Source organism: Oncorhynchus tshawytscha, linkage group LG24, assembly GCF_018296145.1.
Source record: "Oncorhynchus tshawytscha isolate Ot180627B linkage group LG24, Otsh_v2.0, whole genome shotgun sequence".
NCBI classification, from domain to species: domain Eukaryota; kingdom Metazoa; phylum Chordata; class Actinopteri; order Salmoniformes; family Salmonidae; genus Oncorhynchus; species Oncorhynchus tshawytscha.
This window is the reverse complement of record NC_056452.1, coordinates 3583316-3610222: the sequence shown is the minus strand read 5'-3', so window position 1 is coordinate 3610222 and position 26907 is coordinate 3583316. Positions and strand designations below refer to the sequence as shown.

General features: G+C 41.6%; 1 protein-coding gene across 5 annotated transcripts in view; it reads right to left on the bottom strand.

Moving 5' to 3' along the window:
* Positions 1-25377, bottom strand: part of LOC112223850 (double C2-like domain-containing protein alpha) — a 71249-nt gene extending 45872 nt beyond the window's left edge. For 4 of the 5 annotated variants that reach the window (XM_024387126.2, XM_024387129.2, XM_024387127.2 and 1 more), the window contains exon 1: positions 24841-25377. In XM_024387126.2, the coding sequence (XP_024242894.1) occupies positions 24841-25001 (161 nt within the window). In that variant the 5' untranslated portion in view covers positions 25002-25377. The remainder of the gene's footprint in view (positions 1-24840) is intronic. The other variant, XM_024387128.2, reaches the window with a different exon arrangement.
* Positions 25378-26907: the final 1530 nt, after the last annotated feature.

Sequence of the window (26907 nt, the reverse complement as noted above, 5' to 3'; positions counted from 1 at the left end):
TGATTGAGTGTGTGGACAGGTGTCTTTTATACAGGTAACAAGTTCAAACAGGTGCAGTTAATACAGGTAATGAGTGGAGAACAGGAGGGATTCTTAAAGAAAAACTAACAGGTCTGTGAGAGCTGGAATTCTTACTGGTTGGTAGGTGATCAAATACTTATGTCATGCAATAAAATGCAAATTAATTACTTAAAAATCATACAATGTGATTTTTTGGATTTTTGTTTTAGATTCCGTCTCTTACAGTTGAAGTGAACCTATGATAAAAAATTACAGACCTCTACATGCTTTGTAAGTAGGAAAACCTGCAAATTGGCAGTGTATCAAATACTTGTTCTCCCCACTGAATGGGTTTTAAAAGACCCCCAAACGTGAGAGATATTCCGGTTAAATCTGATTACCCACCAGAGAAAAGGTAAACTTTTTTGGACAAGGTTCCGGAAGGTAATTACAAATGTGGCCAATGTACTCAACGCAGCTTTACCTACAAATGTAACTCATTTAATTGAATTCCACTTTGATATTATGGTGTATTGTGTGTAGGCCAGTGACAAAAACATCTACATTTAATAAATTACTAATTCAGGCTGTAACACAACAAAATGTGGAAAAAGTCAGTGAATACTTTCTGAAGGCACTGTAAAAGGCGAAATTGATCCTGAATTATCAGTCCAGCCATGGGGCCAGGATTGGTAATTTACCCGTTTTACACAGTGCTTTCAAATATTCTGCACACATACAAGTATTTGAAGTCCCTCAGTCGAACACAGATTCAACCACAAAGACCAGGGAGGTTTTCCACTGCCTCACAAAGAAGGGCACCTATTGGTAAAAATATAAAAAGCAGACATGAATATCCCCTTGAGCATGTATCAGTACACCTAGTCACTACAAAGATACAGGCGTCCTTCTAAATTCAGTTGCCGGAGAGGAAGGAAACCACTCAGGGATTTCACCACAAGGCCAATGGTGACTTTAAAACAGTTATAGAAGAAAACTGAGGATGGATCAACAATATTGCAGTTACTCCAAAATACTAGGAAGGAAGTCTGTACAGAATAAAAATATTCCAAAACATGGATCCTGTTCACAAGGCACTAAAGTACAACTGCAAAAAATGCATCAAAGCCATTCACTTTTTGTCCTAAATACAAAGTGTGGTTTACTTGACACCTACATTACATGACCAAAAGTATACACCTGCTCGTCAAACATTTCATTCCAAAATCATGGGCATTAATATGGAGTTGGCCACCACTATGCTGCTATAACAGCCTCCACTCTTCTGAGAAGGCTTTCTACTAGATGTTGAAATGTTGCGCTGGGGACTTGCTTCCAGTCAGCCACAAGAGCATTAGTGCGGTCAGGCACTGATGTTGGGCGATTAGGCATGGCTTGCAGTTGGCATTCCAATTCATCCCAAAGGTGTTCGATGGGGTGAGGTCAGGGCTCTGTGTAGGCCAGTCAAGTTCTTCCACACCAATCCCGACAAACCATTTCTGTATGGACCTCGCTTTGTGCACGGGGGTAATGCTTTTGTCACGACTTCTGCCGACTTCCGCTGGCTTTCTAGCCTCCATCGATCTACATTTCTTTTTCCATTTGTTTTGTCTTGATTGTACACACCTGCTTTCCATTACGTTAAAATGTATTCCCTATTTAACCCTCTGGTTCCATCATTGTTTTGTGCGTGTTTATTGTTGTCAAGTTGTCTCGTTAATGTGCTCTGGATATTCGTTCTCCTTGATAGAAGACTGTTTGTTGAGTAAAGTTACTATTATTACTCATCTCTGTGTCCTGCGCCTGACTCCACCTTACCCACAGCACCTAGACTATTTACAGTCTTGCTGAAACGGGAAAGGGCCTTCTCTGAATAGTTGCCACAAAGTTGGAAGCAAAGAACCGTCTAGAATGCCATTGTATGCTGTAGCGTTAAGATTTTCCTTCACTGGAACTAAGGAGCTTAGCCATAAAAGAAGCCCCAGACCATTATTCCTCCTCCACCAAACCTTACAGTTGACACTATGCATTGAGGCAGGTAGCGATGGCATCTCCTGGCATCAGCCAAACCCAGATTTATCTGTCGGACTGCCAGCTGGTGAAGCGTGATTCATCCCTCAAGAGAACGCATTTCCACTGCTCCCAATTTCAATGGCAGCGAGCTTTACATCACTCCAGCCTACACTTGGCGTTGCGCTTACTGATCTTAGGCTTTTGTGTGGCTGTTAGGCCATGGAAACCCATTCATGAAGCTGCCGACTAACAATTATTGTGCTGACATTGCTTCCAAAGGCAGTTTGAAACTCAATCATGAGTGTTGCAACCAAGGACAGACAACTTTTATGTGCTTCAACACTCGGCGATCCTGTTCTGTGAGCTCGTGTGGCCTACCATTTTGAGGCTGAGCCGTTGTTGCTCCTAGACGTTTCCACTTCACAATAACAGCACTTATAGTTGACCGGGGCAGCTCTAGCAGGGCAACAATTTGACAAATTGACTCCCATCCTACGATGGTGCCAGGTTGAAAATAACTGATCTTTTCAGTAAGGTCATTCTACTGCCAATGTTTGTCTATGGAGATTGCATGGCTGTGTGCTCGATTTTATACACCTGTCAGCAAGTGTCCACAAACTTTTGTAAGTATAGTGTAGCTTCATAATTCATTATAGCGCAGTCATAATCATGTCATAATATGTCATAACAGCTGACATAATTTGTCATAACCTGTCATAATATGATCATAACACTGTCATGACCCATATATTTACAGTTGTTGTGACATACTGTATATTGTGTTATTTTATGTCTAGTTATGATGCCTAGATAAGAGTGTCAAAACCCACATTTATTCAAATCAGCTTTTTATCTGCAGGAAGTTTCCTTTAGTTTGAACGTTAGTTTCTTCAATCCTTTGTTGTTGTTGTAATTCATTATTTTCCAGTGTTTTATTTCATTGTATTTTGAATAACTTCGAGAAAATACACTTCGTGACACTGTCATAAAGCATTATGACCATCGCCTGTGTCACTTTGCTGGGACTAAGAAAATGATAATGATAATTTAATATTGTCAATTTCATAAAATGTTATTAAATAAAAAATACTGTTGACAAGTAGGCTATGATGTAATGGAATGTTTTGCCTTCTGTGCTAGGTTTTACGTGTTTTGACACTTATGTAGGTGTCATAACCGGCCGTAAAATAAGGCAATATATCTCACAACAGGTCTAAATATAGAAGTCATGACAGTGTTATGACTATATTATGCCAGGTTATAACACGTTATGTCAGCTGTTATGACATATTTTGACATCATTATAACTGTGGCATAACGTGTTATGATGCTAGGAATGAAGTAAATTGTTACCAAAAGGGTTGTGTTTTGGGCAAATCCAAAACAACACATTACTGAGTACCACTCTCCATATTTTTAAGCATAGTGGTGGCTACATCTTCTTATGGGTATGCTTGTAATTGTTAAGGAATGGGGAGTTTTTCCAGTATAAAAAATAAACAGAATTGAGCTAAGCACAGGAAAAATCCTAGAGGAAAACCTGGTTCAGTCTGTTTCCACTTGACACTGGGAGATTAATTCACTTTTCAGCAGGACAATAAATAACTTAAAACACAATTCCAAATCTACACTGGAGGGAGTTGCTTACCAAGAAGACAGTGAATGTGTGGCCGAGTTACAGTTTTGACTTAATTCTGCTTGAAAATCTATGGCAAGACCTGAAATTGGTTGTCTAGCAAGGATCAGCAACCAATTTGACAGAGCTTCAAGAATTATGAAAATAATATTGGGCAAATGCTGCACAATAGAGCTGTGGAAAGCTCTTAGAGACTTACCCAGAAATACTCACAGCTGTAAACACTGTCAAAGGTGCTTCCTTAATGTATTGACTCGGGGGTGTAAATACATACAGAACCAGTCAAAAGTTTAGATACACCCACTTTTTATTTATACTATTTTCTACATTGTAGAATAATAGGGAAGACATCAAAACTATGGAATAACACATGTGGAATCATGTAGTAACCAAAAAAAAGTGTTAAAAAAATCTGAGATTTGAGATTCTTCAAAGTAGCCACCCTATGCCTTGATGACAGCTTTGCACACGCTTGGCATTCTCTCAACCAGCTTCACCTGGAATAGTTTTCCAACAGTTTTGTAGGAGTTCCCACATATGCTGAGCACTTGTTGGCTGCTTTTCCTTCACTCTGCGGTCCAACTCATCCCAAACCATCTCAATTTGGTTGAGGTCGAGGGATTGTGGAGGCCAGGTCATCTGATGCAGCACTCCATCACTTCCCTTCATGGTCAAATAGCCCTTACACAGCCTGGAGGTGTGTTGGGTCATTGTTTTGTTGAAAAACAAATGATAGTCCCACTAAGCCCAAACCAGATGGGATGGCGTATCGCTGCAGAATGCTGTGGTAGCCATGCTGGTTAGGTGTGCCTTGAATTCTAAATAAATCACAGACAGTGTCACCAGCAAAGCACCCCCACACAATAACACCTCCTCCTCCATGCTTTACGGTGGGAAATACACATGGAGATCATCCGTTCACCCACACCGCGTCTCAAAAAGACACAGCGGATGGAACCAAAAATCTCCAGTTTGGACTCCAGACCAAAGGACAAATTTCCACCAGTCTAATGTCCATTGCTCATGTTTCTTGACCAAAGCAAGTCTCTTTTTTTATCAGCATCCTTAGTAATGGTTTCTTTGCAGCAATTCGACCATGAAGGCCTGATTCACACAGTCTCCTCTAAACAGCTGATGTTGAGATGTGTCTGTTACTTGAACTCCGTGAAGCATTTATTTGGGCTGCAATTTCTGAGGCTGGTAACTCTAATGAACATATCCTCTCCAGCAGAGGTAACTCTGGGTCTTCCATTCCTGTGGCGGTCCTCATGAGAGCCAGTTTCAGCGCTTGATGTTTTTTGCAACTGCACTTGAAGAAACTTTCATAGCTCTTGACATTTTACGTATTGACATTCATGTCTTAAAGTATTGATGGAATTTAATTTATCTTTGCTTATTTGAGCTGTTCTTGCCATAATATGGACATGGTCTTTTACCAAACATGGCTATCTTCTGTATAGCTCCCTACCTTGTCACAACACAACTGATTCGCTCAAATGCATTAAGGAAAGAAATTCCACAAATTCACTTTTAAGAAGGCACACCTGTTAACTGAAATGCATTCCAGGTGACTACCTCATGAAGCTGGTTGAGAGAGTGCCAAGAGTGTGCAAAGCTGTCATCAAGTTAAAAGGTGGCTATTTAAAGAATCTCAAACATAAAACACTTTTTTTAGTTACTACATGATTCCATGTGTTATTTCATAGTTTTGATGTCTTCATTATTATTCTACAATGTAGAAAATAGTTAAAATAAAGAAAAACCCTTGAATGAGTAGGTGTTCTAAAACTTTTGACCGGTAGTGTACCTCACAGTCTTAGCCATGATGAAAGCTATCAATGAACTTTCCGAGCATAACCAAATTGTGATTAAACCTGCCTATAAAGGTCGGCGAAGCCTATCGCCAGCTGTATGATTCATATTTCTATAGGAAACTTAAGCCCGAACCTAGCCGTGATTTTCAGACTAAGATAGCTAACAGTGCGCATCCTAATGCACTTAAAAACGAGTGCCAATCCCACTGATGTTGACATCTACAGGGCTGCAGCCATGAAACAGCCCTTATTCGACAGAGATTAATCTTCCCAGGGCGTGGAGGAAGCGTGCTGCACTGCACTCTTCAACCTGCGCCAAGAGTTGCTGGGCAAAAGTGTGAAAACAAGAAAAACTGATCTGTTACATGTATAACCACATTTATTTATAAAGCATATACTGATTGATAACATAATTATGTGATGCAGCACTGGCATCTACTTACATCTGATCCTACGCTGAGCCAGCTATTTAAAGATCCCCCCCCCCTCTTTTTTATAAACAAGGATCCGAACGTCCACAAGAAACTTGTTAGAGCGACCTTAATTCTGGTCCCAAACAAACCCTCCTTGCGCCTCTCAGAGAAGGCAATCATCTCTGTGGCAATTAAGCACAGTGTAATAATACAGTAAAAAGCTCTGACTTTGGTCTGGTAAAAGGTTTAACATTCAAGGTTTTATTACATGTAACACAATGAATGTTATTTACATCTTATGTTACCCATGTGATATGTTGTATGCTGGGAAAACCTCTTGGCGCATTAAGCAAATACAGTGCCTTGCGAAAGTATTCGGCCCCCTTGAACTTTGCGACCGTTTGCCACATTTCACATTTCTCAGATCGGTCAATGAAGGAGGGAGAGAGGCGATGGGAGTGCTGACGCTCACGAAGGAGGTTATACATGCGGATGGCCATTGTGATGAGTGAGTCCAATGAGAGGGTGTCCTCTCTGGCATGCCAACTCCATCTGTACCTCCTTGCGCAATCCTCTTCTGAATAAGGTGCGCAGCACCGGCTCATTCCATCCGATGGATGCTGCCACTGTAAGGAAGATGAGGGGTACTTCTCTGGTCCTCCTGCCGTAGTTGGAGTAGGCGCTCACTCCCCTCTCTGCCCTCCGGTGGATGATCGAAGACTCCTATGAACAGAGGCTGAGGAGTGCCTTCCATCTGGCCACTCTACCATAAAGGCCTGATTGGTGGAGTGCTGCAGAGATTGTTGTCGTTCTGGAAGGTTCTCCCATCGCCACAGAGGAACAATGGAGCTCTGTCAGAGTAACCATCGGGTTCTTGGTCACCTCCCTGACCAAGGCCCTTCAACCCCAATTGCTCAGTTTGGCCAGTGGTCTGCTCTAGGAAGAGTCTTGGTGGTTCAAAACTTCTTCCATTTAAGAATGATGGAGGCCACTGTGTTCTTGGGGACCTTCAATGCTGCAGAAAGGTTTTGGTACCCTTCCCCAGATCTGTGCCTCGATAACAATCCTGTTTCGGGGTTCTACGGACAATTCCTTCAACCTCATGGCTTGGTTTTTGCTCTGACATGCACTGTCAACTGTTGGACCTTATACTCTGGGGCGGCAGGGTAGCCTAGTGGTTAGAGCATTTGGACTAGTAACCGAAAGGTTGCAAGTTAGAATCCCTGAGCTGACAAGGTACAAATCTGTCGTTCTGCCCCTGAACAGGCAGTTAACCCACTGTTCCTAGGCCGTCATTGAAAATAAGAATTTGTTCTTAACTGACTTGCCTAGTTAAATAAAGGTCAAATTAAAAAAAAAAATATAGACAGGAGTGTGCCTTTCCAAATTATGTCCAATCAATTGAATTCACCACAGGTGTACTCGAATCAAGTTGTAGAAATATCTCAAGGATGATCAATGGAAACAGGATGCACCAGAGCTCAATTTCGAGTCTCATAGTAAATGGTCAGAATACTTATGTAAATAAGGAATTTCTGGTTTTTATTTGTAATACATTTGCCCAAAATTCAAAAAACGTGTTTTCGTTTTGTCATTATAGGGTATTGGGTGAAGATTGATGAGGACATTTTTAAAAATTTAATCCACTTTAGAATAAGGCTATAACGTAACAAAATATGGAAAATGTCAAGGGGTCTGAAAACTTTTCAGAATGCACTGTATGTTCCGGGTCGTCTCTGGAGATAACATCAATGAATACTCATACTCAATCACCGCATCAAAAAATCCATAGACGTGATACCGATAATGTCTTTCAAAATGCTCCTGAATCAAAAACCGTGGATTGATAGCAGCCTTGTAAGAACTGAAAGAGAGAGATGCTGCTTATGAACAGGGCAAGGTGGCCAGGGACAATAGTTTGGTTAAACAGTACAAATACGACCTACGCAGATTGATCAAGATTGCGAAACAAAAGCATTGGGACAAAGTGGATGAGCATTTCAGAGGGTCGGACACACAAGGATTATGTGGCCCTGGGCTCCTAATGAACAAAAAGAAAGCCAGTCACATCGCGGTCACCAATGCAACGCAACCCTACCGGAGGAGCTAAACACCTTTTTCTCATGATTCGAGCACAATGACCCTGAGCTGCTGAGGAGTGCCCTCGATGACAATGTGGGCTACACACTCACAGTCTCCACTGAGGCCATATGTAAGTCCTTCAAAGGTGCTAACCCTTGCAAGGTTGCTGGCCCAGACAGCATCCATAGCTGTGCCTTCAGAGCATGTGTAGACTAGCTGGCTGTTGTGTTCTCTGATATGTTCAATCTCTCCCTAGCACAGGACGCTATATCCACCTGCTTCTAGATTCCCTGTGCACAACAAAGGGAAAGTAAATGAACTGAATGACTACCTCCCAGTAGAACTGAGTTCCGTCATCATGAAGAGCTTCGAGAGGCTAGTCAAAGACCATATCAACTCCTCCCTCCCTCCCTCCCGACCCTCTCCAATTCGCCTACCGCTCTGACAGATCCACGGACGACACAATTACCATTGCACTGCCCTTACCCACCTGGACAAAAGGAATGCATATGTGAGGATGCTGTTCATCAACTACAGCTCGGTCTACAATACCATAGTGCCATATAAGCTCATTACAAAGCTCACGGCCCTGGGTCTGAACTCCCTATGCAACTGGGTTCTGGACTTCCTGACGGGCTGCCCCCAGGTGGTGAAGGTAGGCAACATTTCCTCCTCAACACTGATTCTCAACATGGGGGCACCAGAAGGGTGCGTCCTCAGTCCCCTTCTTTATTCCCTGTATACCCACGACTGGGTGGCCTCACAAAGTTCACACAGTTCCAATTCACTGACAACACAATAGTAATAAGCCTGATTACCTACACGGAGGACGTAGGCACACTGACAGTGTGGTGCCAGGTAAACAACCTATCCCAAAACAAAGGAGCTAATTGAGGACTTCGGGAGGAACCAGGCTGGACACGTACCCCATCCTCATCAACGAGGCTTCCAAACTGGAAGAATGGCTAATAGCTTCCCTCCTCATACCATCAGGTTGCTGTATAGCCACCACTGGTCAGCTAACACCTTCCCCCTCCTCCTCCTACTCACCCTATGGACATGAGTTTCAATCTGAATGCCTGATTGCTTTGATGCACGTTGGCTATATGTGGCCTCTGTCATTGTGTGTTTTTGTATGCTCTGATGAAGGTCTGATCACCGAAAGATCAGCAAATATAAGTTTAACATTTTGCATCAATCCTGAGTGTACAGATATTCCTTTTCATCTCAGCCTTTCTTATCCTGGCCATGCATTAGCCAAGTAGCCTATCCATGAAATGTTTCTAAATGGTCTACTCATGAGGCTTTTGCATTATTTACAATTGAAATAGGCCTACAGTACCTGCAGTACATACTCCATTCGGCTTGAATCCATCCCCATTTCCAAAGAGCGTCTCTTGTCCGGTTGCCAAAGACATGCTCAAAATGTTCAGTACTATAATGCCATATCAAAGGTAGGCTATATCTTGCTTATTGAGAATGTGCCTCACATACAATACAATTTACAGGAGCCTAGTATTTTTTGTGAGGAGAAGTGCAATGAGCAAAGGCCTATACTCATTGAAGCTAATTACAACAATATTGCCTGTCAACATTCCAGACATATTGAGCAAACACTGGATGTTTTTATTTTTTATTGTTGCTATCACTGGTTACCTTAGCCTATGCTATTTAATAAACTGTAGTATCAATACAAATGAACCTGGGTCGCTCCTCTTTTCAGTTCGCTACAGCTAGCGACTGGAACGAGCTGCAAAAAACTCTCGAACTGGACAATTTTATCTCCATCTCTTCATTCAAAGACGCAATCCTGGACACTCTTACTGACACTTGTGGCTGCTTTGCGTCTCTACCTTCTTGCCCTTTGTGCTGTTGTCTGTGCCCAATAATGTTTGTACCGTGTTTTGTGCTGCTACCATGTTGTGCTGCTGCCATGTTGTGTTGCTACCATGCTGTTGTCATGTTGTGTTGCTACCATGCTGCGTTCTCATGTGTTGCTGCCATGCTATGTTGTTGTCTTAGGTCTCTCTTGATGTTGTGGTGTCTCTCTTATCATGATGTGTGTTGTTTAAAAATAAAAAAATCTCTGCCCCGTCCTCGCAGGAGGCCTTTTGCCTTTTGGTAGGCCATCATTGTAAATTAGAATTTGTTCTTAACTGACTTGCCTAGTTAAGTCAAGGTTTAACCTACACAACTTGAGACAAATGTATGCAGTATTAAGCCATGGCCAAGCTCTCTTCACACCTACAACTGGTTTATTCATCAAAATCCAGACCCTTTGCACTTCCGCCAGCTACTGTTCTCATAATAATGGCTTAGAAACAGCAAAAAAAAATATCTGACACAACCTTAGATTTGCCATTGTGTTAGGTTTGTTAAAATAGAGCCCTTATACTTAGAAGTTTTCTTATACTTTAACTTATTAATTGTCTTATCTTATACTTGTGATGAGCACCCCCCCCCAAAAAAAAGTCTATAATTGCTCCCTTAAAATTTCATCCTGAATAAAAGTCTGTCATTGGACTGATTCGGGAAAAAAACACCAGCATATCAGAGAAACAAATTACTGGTCTGAAGACAGTAAGGCAGTCAGGCCGGGGAACTAAAACGCCCTAACTCCAATACTCATTATCCCGGTCTGATAGCAGTGTCAGACCGGGAGCCACTTCAAACATGCACATTATCTTAACATGCAGCACACTGCCTCACCAAGCGTATTGAAGAGTTGGCTAATTATAAAAACGTCTGCTTTATGGAGGACGACAATTCTACATTGTGGCTGTAGACGTCTCAGTGGTTCTTGTACTGAGTGGTTCATATTGATTTCATCCCAGATGGCACCCTATTCCCTACATTGGGCTCTGGTCAAAAGCATTGCACTATATAGGGCGGCAGGGTAGCCTAGTGGTTAGAGCGTTGGACTAGTAACCGGAAGGTTGCAAGTTCAAACACCCGAGCTGACAAGGTACAAATCTGTCGTTCTGCCCCTGAACAGGCAGTTAACCCACTGTTCCTAGGCCGTCATTGAAAATAAGAATTTCTTCTTAACTGACTTGCCTAGTTAAATAAAGGTTAAATAAAAAAAATAAAATAGGGAATACGGTGACATTTGGGATGTTTACATTGTCTGGGCTCTGGTCAAAAATAGTGCACTATAGGGAATAGGGTACCATTTGGGACTCACACAGAGCACGGGTGTCTGTGGTGGCTGGTGATGTCCCACTGGGCACACCACATCGTTTCAGTGTGGATAAATGTTTGGTTGATATTTTTGGTCGATGACAACCTGTACACTGAATGTACAAAACATGACATAGACAGAAACGATGTGCTGTGCCCAGTGGGATAGCCACCACAGACACCACAGACACCCATGCCCTGTGTTCAGCCGAAAGCTATGACTCCTTACTGATGTCACCTGTTAAATCCACTTCAATCTGTGTAGATGAAGGGGAGGAGACAGGCTAAAGAAGGATTTTTAAGCCTTGAGACATGGATTGTGTATGTGTGCCATTCAGAGAGTGAAGTGCCTTTGAACGGGGTATGGTAGCAGGTGCCAGGTGCACCGGTTTATGTCAAGAACTGCAACACTGCTGTGTTTTTCACACTCAACAGTTTCCCGTGTGTATCAAGAATGGTCCACCATCCAAAGGACAGCCAGCCAACTTGACAACTGTGGGACGCATTGGCGTCAACATGGGGGTGCAATTCAATATTAGGAAGATGTTCTTAATGTTTTGTACACTCAGTGTATGATGATTGTTTGTGAGTGGGTGTGTGTGTGTGTAGAGTCAGTATAAATGTATGTGCATATCATATGTGTGAGCAAATTATGAAGTGAGTGTTTGTGTGTGTTGGAGTGTCAGTGTGCGTGAGTGTGTAGGGCCCTGTGAGTGTGCATAGCGAGGGTCAAGGGTCAACTCAGGGTCAACTCAGATAGTCTGTTGAGCAATTTTGTTAGCTATTTAGTTAGCTATTTAACACTCTTATGGCTTGGGGATAGAAGCTGTTCAGGAGCCTGTTGGTGTCAGACTTGATGCACTGGTACCGCTTGCCGTGCGGAAGCAGAGACTCTATGGCTTGGGTGGATGGAGTCTTTAACGATTTATAGAGGTCCTTGATGGCAGGGAGCTCGGCCCCAGTAATGTACCATCCTCTGTAGCGCCAATGCGATCTAGGGCAGTGCTATTACCATACAAAGCAGTGATGCAGCCAATCAAGATGCTCTCAGTGGTACGGCTGTAGAACGTTTTGACGATTTAAGGGCCCATGCCAAAACTTTTCAACCTCCTGAGGGGGAAGAGGCACTGTCACGCCTTCTTCATGATTGTGCGCGTGTGAGTGGACCATTTTATGTCTGTGATTTGGACACTGAGGAATTTGAAGCTCTCGACACACTGCCACCCCGTCGATGTGAATGGGGGGCATGTTCGCCCTTCCGTTTCCTGTAGTCCACAATCAGCTCCTTAGTCTTACTGACGTTGAGAGAGAGGTTGTTCCGGCACTGCCAGGTCACTGACTTCCTCCCTGTAGGCTGTCTCATCATCGCCGGTGTTCAGGCCTACTACCGTTGTGAAGTCAGCAAACTAGATGATGGTGTTGGAGTCGTGCATGTTCACGCAGTCGTGGCCATGGTGTTGTGCTGTGTTCAGTAATATGTATCAGGCACATTGTGTGTGAACGGAGGTGTGAGGATGGGATGAGTGAGTTTTGTACAAGTTGTGAACATGTTGATCTGAAGTAAAGACGATCAGTTTAATTGCACAACAAGCCTCTGTGTATTTGTAACACAGGGAGTATAGGAGAGGACTAAGCATATACCCCTGTTGGGCCCCCGTGTTGAGGGTCAGTGTGGCGGAGGTGATATTGCCTACTCTCACCACCTGGGGTCGGCCCGTCAGGAAGTCCAGGACACAGTTGCAGAGGGAGGTGTTCAGTCCCAGGGTCCTGAGCTGGGAGGGGATAATGGTGTTGAACACTGAGCATTAGTCAGTGAACAGAAATCTCACCTAGGTATCCCTCTTATCTAGGTGGGTGAGGGCAGTAAGGAGTGCAATTGAGATTGCGTTGTCTGTGGATCTGTTAAGGCAGTACACAAATTGGAGTGGGTCTAGGGTGTCTGGGATGATGGAGTTTATGTGTGTCATAACCAGCCTCTCAAAGCCTTTCATAGGGTGGTAGTCATTGTGGCATGATGTCTTAGAGTTCTTGGGAACATTAGGGGAATGTGACACACACTAAAGAAATGTTCAGTAGTGTCGACACACTTTGGGTCACTGATCAATGACTTTGAGAGTGCTTACAAAGTCATGAGGGTCATTGGTCATGTTGAGCCCAAGCTCTCTGCAGTGAATTGGGTGGAAGGAGGCAGAACTCATCTAGTTTTCTCTGACCTGGGATCAAACAAACATCTCCCAAGCTGACACCAGGTAGATCACCTCCACATTGACCAGGATACAGACCATTAGGCACCAAACAGAAAATATGACAACCTGAACTTAATAATAAGAAACATTCATTTTCCGTTTTAAAACATTTTCCTTTACGTTCCCTAATGAACATGACCGTGACACAGACCTAGGTCATGGTCATTAGGAGTCTAGTTATGTGTGCTTCAATGGGATGTAATTCCCTTTCTATGCACTTTTCTCTCCACACGTATTCTGACCTTGAACTTAAGCATGAGAATAACATGCTATTCATCCGCTATTCGTTTTGGGTGGAGATCAAAGAAATGAACGTGTGGCGGAGGTGTGTCTACAGATACACCATATTCTGACCATGAATAAGGTTGATCGAACCTGCCGGTTACAGGTAGAAAAAGCATCTACTTTCTTTTTTTCAGATAGAATCTCCAGGCACTGTAATTTATAAATTCATAGGAGCGATTGATGAGAGCTAGGTAAATTAGCAATCCGTTTGGAGAACTGGATTGTAAATACACTATTGGATTTGACATTTTGAATATTGAGATATTAAAGACATGATTGATCCGACGCATAGTATATCAAGGAGGGAAAGAGACTGGGTCTCTGTAGCAAGACAGATAGCTGTGGACTGTGTTGGGTGACAAGAGGAGAGCAATGTATTGATACAGGGGAGACTGATGGACTAGATGATACTGATGGACTGATGGACTAGATGGACTGATAATCTGTGGATTAGATGAAGGAGGGGTTGAGGTCAGGAGGTGAGGACAGATTCTCTTAAGGGAGTAATTCATGTTTGGTATCCTGTTACCCTCTTTACTCTCTCCCTGTAGAACCATAAAATGTAAGGACTGGAGAGAAGGAGAAGTGTCTTAAGTGGGATATATATCTGGATGGGAGAAATGTTAAGTTGTCTGAATACAGCTCTACAGAACCTTTGGGAAGAATTCAACTTGGTTAAAGCTTCTCTAGTGTCCGTGAGTTATTTACTCTGAAAAAGAAGAACCTAACAACACATAGCAATTGTTTTAGATACATTTTCCTCATGATCCCTGGAGACGAATGTGATATCAGTCAAATTGAAGCAAATTGAAAATCATATCAACATGACATGTATTGCGGCCCCTTTTAAACAGTGAAGTAGGCTATAAATAGCTGTGCCGTTATTCCGAATTTGAATTGGATGCCCTCGTCATTTGCAGGGATGAATTTTCTCAATTTTATTCTACAATTTTTATAATGTTAAATATTAGCCACTATCGAGAACCACTGTCAGTAATACCCACATAAATTTATAACTGTCATTTAAGTGTTTTTTTCCTTCAATTTGTAGCCTAAATTTAGCGTTATTCCATTCCATTCCATTCACCTGTCTTTCCTCGTCTGTGTAAATGTTCCCAATGGTCGCTAGCAATAGTGTTTCATATTAGGCTAAAGTTGTGCAATAACTTGAGACATGTAGCTTATTTGAATCATTATGGAGCTTAGTGCACAGTTCACAACGACTGGACCGTTGCCATACAGTTCCATGATTAGTGAGGATTAGGGGAGATTTATAGGACTGTTGTTCAACCCTATTGTACACTTTTCTCCACCTTCCAATATTTTATGCATCGAATTTGAATACGGTAAATCTCCGGATGACTCAAACACTGTTCTTATGATTCATACATACTTACCTAACCCTACAATTTGCCTAAATAATCTACAAGATCAGAGTATTTTTTGTCTACCAGTTGGTGCTGAAACAGAGACGAATATGCATAAACAGTTGAAGTCGGAAGTACATACACTGAGGTCGGAGTCATTAAAACTAGTTTTTCAACCACTCTACAAATTTCTTGTCAACAAACTATAGTTTTGGCAAGTCGGTTAGGACATCTACTTTGTGCATGACACAAGTAATTTTTCCAACAATTGTTTACAGACAGATTATTTCACTTATAATTCACTGTATCACAATTCCAGTGGGTCAGAAGTTTACACACACTAAGTTGACTGTGCCTTTATAAATCTTGGAAGATTCCAGAAAAGGATGTCATGGCTTTAGAAGCTTCTGATAGGCTAATTGACATAATTTGAGTCAATTTGATGTGTATCTGTGGATGTACCTCAAGGCCTACCTTCAAACTCAGTGCCTCCTTGCTTGACATCATGGGAAAATCAAAAGAAATCAGCCAAGAACTCAGAAAAACAATTGTAGACCTCCACAAGTCTGGTTCATCCTTGTGAGCAATTTCCAAACACCTGAAGGTACCACGTTCATCTGCATAAACAATAGTACACAAGTATAAACACCATGGGACCACGCAGTCGCCATACTGCTCATCTCCTAGAGATGAACGTACTTTTGTGCGAAAAGTGCAAATCAATCCCAGAACAACAGCAAAAGGACCTTGTGAAGATGCTGGAGGAAATAGGTACGTAAGTATCTATATCCACAGTAAAACGAGTCCTATATCGACATAACATGAAAGGCCGCTCAGCAATGAAGAAGCCACTGCTCCAAAACCACCATAAAAAGCCAGACTACGGTTTGTAACTGCACATGGGGACAAAGATCATACTTTTTGGAGAAATGTCCTCTGGTCTGACACAAAAATATAACTATTTGGCCATAATGACCATCGTTATGTTTGGAAGAAAAAGGGGGAGGCTTGCAAGCCGAAGAAAACCATCCCAACCGTGAAGCACGGGGGTGGCAGCATCATGTTGTGTGGGTGCTTTGCTGCAAGAGAGACTGGTGCACTTCACAAAATAGATGGCATCATGAGGGAGGAAAATGATGTGGACATATTGAAGCAACTTCTCAAGACATCAGTCAGGAAGTTAAAGCTTGGTCGCAAATGGGTCTTCCAAATGGACAATGACTCCAAGCATATTTCCAAAGTTGTGTCAAAATGGCTTAAAGACAACAAAATCAAGGTATTGGAGTGGCCATCACAAAGCCCTGACCTCAGTCCAGTCCTATAGAACATTTGTGGGCCATAACTGAAAAAGCATGTGCGAGTAAGGAGGCCTACAAACCTGACTCAGTTACACCAGTTCTGTCAGGGGGAATGGGCCAAAAGGCTACCCGAAACATTTGAATCAAGTTCATGAATTTAAAGGCAATGCTACCAAATACTAATTGAGTGTATGTTAACTTCTGACCCATTGGAAATGTGATGAAAGAAATAAAAGCTGAAATAAATCATTCTCTCTACTATTTTTCTGACATTTCACATTCTTAAAATAAAGTGGTGATCCTTACTGACCTACGTCTGGGCATTTATACGAGGATTAAATGTCAGGAATTGTGAAACTGAGTTTAAATGTATTTGGCTAAGGTGTATGTAAACTTCCGACTACAGCTGTATTTAGATGGCTTTCCTTGATCCCCATTTTCTGAACCCATTCTCTCAATGTTTTCTTGTGATTTTGTCAAAATTCAAATGAAAAGAACACTGTATTTAAAGGGATGGCTTAAGACACAGTAAATGTATTGAAACCCCTATTGAATGCAAACTCCACGAGAAAATCTGTTGGCCAGCAAGTGGGATGGTTTTCAGCGTTGTAATTATATGTATTCAGCGTGTGTAAGGGAAACACGTCTGCAAAGCCCATTACGGACCTGCATAAGATAAGTCTGAATACCAACTACTGAGAAGTGGGTAGGAAAGATGTGCGTAGGAAAGGCATCTGAATCAGGCCCCAAACGAAATAAAGAGTAACTATGTGGACTTAATAAGAATCATCTACTGAACATGACTCTGTTGGCTGGCTGGGGCAGACTGCGACCATATTGACTCAAAGCATGGGAAGCTAGGTTCCACGGGCCCTGGTCAAAAGCAGTGCACTACATAGAGAATAGGGTGCCATTTGGGACGTAGCCGACAAAATCAGAGCACAAAGGCAGAATGAATGACTGTGTTGAAGCTGGAAGCCCGAGGTCAGAGTTCATCAGCACTCAATTAAATAGCGTGGCATAGTGAGAGACAAATCTTGGATTGCAGCACCTGAAGAAAAGGGGCCATTATTCTAAACGGAGCTTCTCTAAATCCACATTGTGTTTCTGTGACACGCCATCCATGATAGTGTAGGGGGGTTTGATGTGGTGACAGGAGAGCCAACAACTCGACCACCACACCGCTATTGGGCCCAGCCTACAGTACAAAGCAATGATATCAGAAATATCAGAGTATGAAGGATTTTCGGTTCCATTTCAAAATGTATTGCAAGCAATCCTTTGAAAGCAATGCCAATACATGATGACAACACACACACATTCTCTCAAACAATATCAGGATCAGATGGACACTGGCACGCACGTACACACACGTACGCACACAAGCAATCACACAAGCATCCTTAGGATCAGATGTAAACGGGCAAAACACAGATAGCAAAATTCACACAAGCACACACACACACACACTCTCTCAGACAACATCAAGATCAGATGGAAATTGGTACACACATTCGCAAAAACACACACTCACACCCTCGCACACGCGCCATGGCAGCTGGTGGGTGTTGATCAGTCAGTCAGCTACAAGCCCGAAGAATCACCCGTAAACCAGCACCATCTACACATCATGACCAGCTCCAGAACATTATACAGATGTGTCTCCCATTCTCAAAGCTCATACAAAGTACAAATTCATTGTCATATATCCTAACCTGTCAGGTTTTATCATGGATCTTTTATAGCTGCTGTACAAGATTAGTAGCCTCAAAGTCATCATTTATATATACCAGTCGCCGAGCCTCATAACTTACAGCTTATACAAATAAATGATTCATTCATAGTTCCTAAAAATATGTAGCCTGGGTGCCAGACTGATTCTGCTCTCTTACCACCTCTTTATGGACTTGTCATGCCAAACATGTTTGGCTTGACAATAAGAGCAATGGAGTTGGCAAGAGCACAAACCGATCTGGGACCAGACTAGTTTATAATAAGCTGGTATATAAAATGATGACTTTGAGGCTACTAATCTTATTATGCCTCTTCATAATATCCTCACCAATTAAGCTTATCATGGCTTTCTTATGGCTTCTGTTGGAGATTAGTTGCCTCAGGCATAACTCATATGGAAGTGTCACCTCGTACTTGCATTCTGCTAGAAGATGCATAGCCTAATACCTCAAATGTATTATATATGTATTATTATATATGTCCTGCCATTGCTCAAACCCCAAGTATAGCCTCCTACCACACCTTTAACAAAGTATGCATTTATTTGTTGATTTGGATCCCCATTAGCTGTCGCAGTTGCAACAGCTGTGTCCTTCCACAAATAGAGTGGCATTTGGATAGTGTAATTTTGACAAAGATAATTTATTTCAGAACATTTTTACATTCTGCCATAAAGAGCACGCTCAACTTCTTAAGAAGCATGTTTTCCCATTTTAAAAGATTCAATTAAGAAAAATTACTATAAAAGTTTGACCATAACAGTGTTGACCTTTGGGGTGGGGGGGTGGTCTAAGCTAATATATGGAATTGTTTAAAGATGGATGGATTATTTAACTATCTGATTTATAATTTTAGGCCCACTTCAACTTCTTCGGGATCAGTGTCCCTTCCAAGGGACGGTTGAGCTAACGTAGGCTAATGCGACTAGCATGAGGTTGTAAGTAAACAAGAACATTTCCCAGGACATTGACCTATCTGATATTGGCAGAAAGCTTAAATTCTTGTTAATCTAACTGTACTGTCCAATTTACAGTAACTATAACAGTGAAATAATACCATGCTATTGTTTGAGGAGAGTGCACAATTTTGAACAATTTTGAAACGTTATTAATAAACAAATTAGGCACATTTGGGCAGTCTTGATACAACATTTTGAACAGAAATGCAATGCTTCATTGGATTAGTCTAACACTTTGCACATACACTGCTGCCATCTTATGGCCAAAACATAAATTGCACCTGGGCTGGAAAATACATTATGGCCTTTCTCTTGCACTTCAAAGATGATGTTACAAAAAAATACAAAAGAACGGTAGGTTTTGTCTTTTTATTATCTTTTACCAGATCTATTGTGTTATATTCTCTTACATTCCTTTCACATTTCCACAAACTTAAAAGTGTTTCCTTTCAAATGATACCAAGAATATGCATAGCCTTGCTCCAGGGCCTGAGTTACAAGCAGTTAGATTTGGGTATGTCATTTTAGGAAAAAATTGAAAAAAAAGGGCGGATCCTTACTATCAAAAATGTATATATAAAAAAATGATTTAATAAAATATTGAATTTGGCCTTTACTACTATAGCCCATAGAAACGCATTGACTAACACTTTCATAAATGACAAAAAATACAGTCATAGAATGTATCATAAGTCATAAGGTTTTGAAGTGTCTGACCTATATCTAGGAGATATAAGAAAGCTCAAGAAATATACAGTACCAGTCAAAAGTTAGGACACACCTACTCATTCTAAGGTTTTTCTTTATTTTTACTATTTTCTACATTGTAGAATAATAGTGAAGACATCAAAACTATGAAATAACATGTGGAATCATGAAGAAATGCCAAAAAGTGTTAAACAAATCAAAAATATATTATATATTTGAAATTCTTCAAAGTAGCCACCCTTTGACTTGATGACAGCTCTTGCACATTCTTGGCATTCTCTCAACCAGTTTCCTGAGGTAGTCACCTGGAATGTATTTCAATTAACAGGTGTGCCCTGTTAAAAGATAATTAGTTGAATTTCTCTCCGTCTTAATGTGTTTGAGACAGTCAGTTGTGTTGTGACAAGGTAGGGGTGGTATACAGAAAATAGTTCTATTTGGTAAAATACCAAGTCTATATTATGGCAAGAACAGTTCAAATAAGCAAAGAGAAAACGACAGTCCATCATTACTTTAAGACATGAAGGTCAGTCAATGAAGAACATTTCAAGAACGTTGAAAGTTTCTTCAAGTGCAGTCGCAAAAACCATCAAGCGGTATGATGAAACTGTCTCTCATGAGGACCGCCACAGGAAAGGAAGACCCAGAGTTACCTCTGCTGCAGAAGATACGTTTATTAGAGTTGCCAGCCAAATAAATTGCAGCCCAAATTAATGCTTCACAGAGTTCAAGTAACAGACACATCTCAACATCTACTGTTCAGAGGAGACTATGTGAATCAGGCCTTCATGGTCGAATTGCTGCAAAGACACCACTACTTAAGGACACCAAGAAGAAGAAGAGACTTGCTTGGGCCAAGAAACACAAGAAAAAAAATGTATTTGTCACATGCGCTGAATACAACAGGTGCAGACCTTACAGTGAAATGCTTACTTACAAATCCTTAACCAACAATGCAGTTGTAAGAAAAATAATTGTTAAGTAAAAAATAGATAGGTAAAAATGTTTAAATAAAAGTAACAAATCATTAAAGAGCAGCAGTAAAATAACAATAGATTGGTTATATACAGGGGTACTAGTACAGAGCCAATGTGCAGGGGCACAGGTTAGTCGAGGGGGGGGGGTGGCAATGCAAATAGTCTGGTTAGCCATTTGATTAGCTGTTCAGGAGTCTTATGGCTTGAGCGTATAATCTGTTAAGAAGCCTTTGGGACCTAGACTTGGCGCACCGGCACTGCTTGGCGTGCGGTAGCAGAGAGAACAGTGTATGACTAGGGTGGCTGGAGTCTGACTATTTTTAGGGCTTTCTTCTGACACCGCCTGGTTTAGAGGTCCTGGATGGCAGGGAGCTTGGCCCCAGTGATGTACTGGGCCGTACGCACTACCCTCTGCAGTGCCTTGTGGTTGGAAACAGTTGCCATACCAGGCAGTGATGCAACTGGTCAGGATGCTCTCGATGGTGCAGCTGTAGAACTTTTTGAGGATCTGACGACCCATTCCAAATCTTTTCAGTCTCCTGAGGGGGAATAGGCTTAGTAGGATTCAATCTTAGTCCTGTATTGACACTTTGTTTGATGGAACGTCTGAGGGCATAGCGGGATTTATTATAGGCGTCCAGATTAGTGTCCCACTCCTTGAAAGAGGCAGCTCTAGCCTTTAGCTCGGTGCGGATGTTGCCTGTTATCCATGGCTTCTGGTTTGGATATGCACTGTGGGGACGACGTCGTCGATGCATTTATTGATGAGGCCAGTGACTGAGGTGGCATACTCAATACCATCTAAAAACCTGTTTTCACTTTGTCCTTTTGGGGTATTGTGTGTAGATTGATGAGAAAAACAAATGTTTAATCTATTTTAGAATAAGGCTGTAACATAACAACATGTGGGAACAGGGAAGGGGTCTGAATACACTGTATATATTACACACATTTAACCCCTTATTTTTGTTGGCATATAACTACCTCCATACTTCCATTTATTTGTATCGGCTACCCTCTGACACATCCCATGACACTAGTGAGGTCGTAGAGCAAAACGGAGAACACGTTCTGTTCATGAGAGTGTCCCCTTACCAAGGTGGGGTCACATGAGTTTTTAGCCCAAACGGTTCTGATGCTACGGAAGGCCGTCAGACGAATGTGGTGGATTGTTGCCCATGCAAAAAAAAATGTTTTACTTAGATTGACCCACGGGTACATCAGTAGACTCTTAAAACCTGTTGTGACTAGAGGGCAGTATTTTCATTTTGGAAAAAAAAACATTCCCGTAGTAAACAGGATATTTTGTCAGGACAAGATGCTAGAATATGCATATAATTGACAGCTTAGGATAGAAAACACTCTAAAGTTTCCAAAACTGTAAAAATATTGTCTGTGAGTATAACAGAACTGATGTTGCAGGCGAAAGCCTGAGAAAAATCCAATCCGGAAGTGCCTCCTGTTTTGAAAGCGCTGCGTTCCAATGAGTCCCTATTGAGCAGTGAATGGGCTATCAACCAGATTACTCTTTCTCCGTATTCCCGAAGGTGTCTACAGCATTGTGACGTAGTTTTACACATTTATGTTGAAGAATACCCGTAAGCGGCTACATTGCGCAGTGGTCACCTGATGCTCCCAGAGAGATTCTCGAGTAAAATACAGAGGTAGCCACTGAAAAACGAATTGTCCCGATGGATATATTATCGAATAGATATTTGAAAAACACCTTGAGGATTGATTATAAACAACGTTTGCCATGTTTCTGTCGATATTATGGAGCTAATTTGGAATATTTTTCTTAACTGCAATTTCCGGGCGATTTCTCAGCCAAACGTGAAGAACAAACGGAGCTATTTCGCCTACAAAAATGATATTTTTGGAAAAAAGGAACATTTGCTATCTAACTGGGAGGAGTCTCGTGAGTGAAAACATCCGAAACTCATCAAAGGTAAACGATTTAATTTGATTGCTTTTCTGATTTCTGTGACCAAGTTACCTGCTGCTAGCTGGACAAAATGCTATGCTAGGCTATCGATAAACTTACACAAATGCTTGTCTAGCTTTGGCTGTAAAGCATATTTTGAAAATCTGAGATGACAGGGTGATTAACAAAAAGCTAAGCTGTGTCTCAATATATTTAATTTGTGATTTTCATGAATAGGAATATTTTCTAGGAATATTTATGTCCGTTGCGTGATTACGCTCCCTCATGCGGGATTTAAGGATTAAATGAGCCAGAACTCCCCTTATGACAGGGGGATTGGAGCTTGTTGTGTGCAACAGGGAGGTAGGTGCATTTGAACGCAAGCTTAATACATTTTTTGTACTTGTTAAAAAACCTCTCTGGGATATTGTGGCCAAAAGCCAGTGAAAATGCAGAGCGCCAAATTCAACTAAATTACTATAAAAATCAAACTTTCATGAAATCACACATGCAAGATATTAAATTAAAGCTACACTTGTTGTGAATCCAGCCAACATGTCAGATTTCAAAAAGGCTTTTCAGCGAAAGCAAACTATGCTATTATCTGAGGATAGCACCATAGTAAACAAACACTGACAAGCATATTTCAACCCTCCAGACGTGACACAAAACGCAGAAATAAAGATATAATTAATGCCTTATCTTTGTTGAGCTTCTTTTGTTGGCACTCCAATATGTCCCATAAACATCACAAATGGTCCCTTTGTTCGATTAATTCTGTCGATATATATCCAAAATGTCAATTTATTTGGCTCGTTTGATCCAGAAAAACACTGGTTCCAACTTGCGCAACGTAACTACAAAATATCTTAAAAGTTACCTGTAAACTTTGCCAAAACATTTCAAACTACTTTTGTAATACAACTTTAGGTATTTTTTTTTATGTAAATAATCAATCAAATTGAAGACAGGAGGAAAACAAACTGTAGCTAGCTTTCAGGTCAAGCGCAAAAAGGGTTCTTCAAAGGGTTCTCCTATGGGGACAGCCAGTTCTCAGGTCCAAACTTGAATAAAAAGGGCTTTATCCACCCTGACAGACAAGAACATCTCAGTAAAACTTCTTAGCAACAAGAGTCCCCCTTCCAACTCAACCCTGCCTCTCCCTTCTTCAGTTAGCTCTTTCACCTTGAATTAGACTCATATCATATCATATCATATGCATGGTCGCTTCCACGACTTTCCTCTTTTCATCCTCTCACCCCCTTTTCTGCTCTCTATTCGTCAACCCTTCTTCTTGCATCCTCCTGTCTTTATCTTTCAAATGATCTCTCTGTCAGTCTTTTTGGCGTTTCTTTCCCCCAACCTGTGTTGTGTTACTTTCTTTCCAGTCTTTCATAGAACACAAATAGGCCCTCGGCAGTCTCTTTTCACCTTTAAATAATACTGTGGAGACAGACATTATTGTGCAGTGCACTCTACTCATTAGAACCTAATAGTCTGTGTTTCACTCAGCCTCCTAGTACTACGGTGAGCGCTTGTCAATTAGAGTCAAATTATTTCCAGTGTGTGTGTGCCTTGGTGTGTGTTTGTTTCAGGATTGGAGCTGGGGTAGGGGTTGCGAGCGGCATGTGTGTTAGAGGGAGATACAACAACAAAAAAGACCCAAAAATTGCGCATATGTGTGAGGGCGAGATAAACCATCAAGTCTCTAGTTGTGTATGAGTGAGAGAGAGAGTTAAATAAATCTAACTTAAAGTGTGTACGTGTGTGTATGTGCATATGTGTCTGTACGTACGTGCATGTGTGCGCGGGTGGGTACACCCTACAACTTGGCTACGCATTGTTTTTCCTGTATTCGTTTTCAGCGTAGCACAGGTGACAATCACAGGTGACAATCGTTGAGAGTAAATGTCACGTGAAGTGAACGGACACACTGACGACTACATTGAGTGAGGAGACACTGACAGCTCAAACAGCTAATACTGACAAACTGCACATTAGACCTACTGATAGTGAAAAAAAAGAGGAGTAGAGGGGATGTGACAGACAACGTGGGGAAAGAGTGAATGCGGACAGTAAAATAAGCAGTGTGATAGAATAAACGAAAGATCAAGATTTTTTTTAAAGAAACATCTGCAATCACACAAAAAAAGAGCTTAGAAATAGATGAAAATGCAATATCCACTGATAAAAGTATGGACTTACCTTAGTAATAGCGTGAGTGTGAAACTCCCCCGTAAAACTGGAAATACCGGTGAAGAGAGAGTCAAGACTAACAGGTGGTGAGGAGAAGGGAGGGAGGAAGACAGAGAGAGAGAGATGGAGAGAGAGAGACAGTGAGAGTCAGGGAGAGGAGAAAGATGCATTCAAAATTTAATGCATGAATAGTTCAAGTTGAGATTTTTTTTAAAAGAGAGAAGGAGAGGAGGAAGAACAAAGGCATGCTGGAGGAGGAAGATTATAGAGTGACTCAACGGGAAGGAAAATGATTCCTTGTCAGATATTCCTTGACAGTCTGTTTTGCGCTTCTGTGTGTGACTATTTCTGTCTTTCCTTTCTCTCCCTCCTTCTCTTTCTCTCCTCCCACTTGCCCTCCCTCCTCCTTCAGTGCAGTGTTGCAGTTGTTCCAGGATCACCAGAAAAACTCTCGCTTCCTTTTTCTCTCTTTTCTGTTCTGTTTTGCTTTCCAAGCCAGTGCCCAATGCAATGCAGTACAGACTGTCTCCCAGTCTCCCTTTCTGTCTCTCTCTCCTCTCAGTATGTCTGTTTCTTCCCCTCCCTCTCCCCCTCCCAGTCTCTCTCTGTCTCTACTCTCCACTCTCGACTCCCCCCTCTCAGTCAACCCCCCCCACCCCTCAGTCTCTCTCTGTCTGCCTCTCTTTCTCTCTCCCTCTCTCACACACTCACTCTTTCTCTCCATATAATTAAACTAATTGTACTTCAGGCAGTGATAGACACAGGGAGACATGCTATTTCCCCTTCTCTCCTCTTGGTAAAGGGTCATAATTGGTGTTGCTTACTTACAGGTCTTCCTGTCGTTACCCCTCGCTCCCTCCCTCCTTGTCTTTCCCTCTCTCTCTGTCTCTCTCTCTCTTTCCGTCCTTCCCTATCCCTTTCTCTCTGTGGCTCTCACAACCCAATCCTTGGCCTTCACTCTCTGAATCTATTCATCCATCACAGAGCAGCACAAATAATGTCAAAATTGCATTGTAGTATAGCAATGAGGACTAGCTGGCCATTTTTTAGGACTAGCTGGCACAGAGTCAGTCTCTTTCTGTTCATGTCTTTCTATTCTTTCCCCCTTCCACTCAAATGCATATGAATTCACGGTCACATTCTCTCTCAGGCACACACACGCTCACACGAACGCACACACACAGACACCGCACGCACACACACATACCCGTAAACTCTCAAAAAAAAGGGTGTTCAATCTTTCTAACCTTTTCTATTCCGCTACTCTTTCCCTCACCCATATCTCACTTTCCCAAAGCTGCTCTTTTCTTCTCTTCACATCCCACTAGTGTTGATGAACAGTGAAAATCCCCGCATAAAAATGCATGTGGTCCACTATCAGCGTGAAAGTAATTACCCAGTATCTCCAAAGCAATTATGTCATGCTTGGCTGTGTTGACATTAGAAGAAAATGACCCTCCATCCAAGTCTACGAAGTCTACAAACGATTGACCATAAAAAAAAATATTGACTCCTATATTGCATATGCCTGTGGATTATATGGATTATACCCTGTACATGCCTAGTTCCATATTTTTTTAAAAGATTGGGCTGGCATAATAACAAACCAGGTGTTTCAATCTGACAGATATTTTTACCTCAAAGTGAGTAGAAGACTATATATGAGAAACACAGCAATATCGATTAAAGGATCCCAAGACTCTCTGGAATAGAGGGATGATTGATGATGGATGCTGAAAAGGAAAAACATATATATAGCTGTGGGCAGCAATGGTCAGGTTTCACAGTATGGCAGAAAGGACATCAGATCATTTGGATAACAAAGCAACCACTCTATCACGTAGGAATTCAGTGTGGTTCATCGTAGGGACGTCCATGATAGTGATTATAGGTTTTGAGTTAAAACGCCACAATGGAGTGGATTTACAGTGATTTAAATTGACATGTAAAAGTCCTTCTCTTTTCTCAAACTAAGGTTAAACATGTACATGTCATTTGGTGTCATTTGGTTCATGAGAAGAAGATTTTAGTTATTTTAAGCATTAGTGTTGCATAGTAAAAAAGGTTCATGTCAAT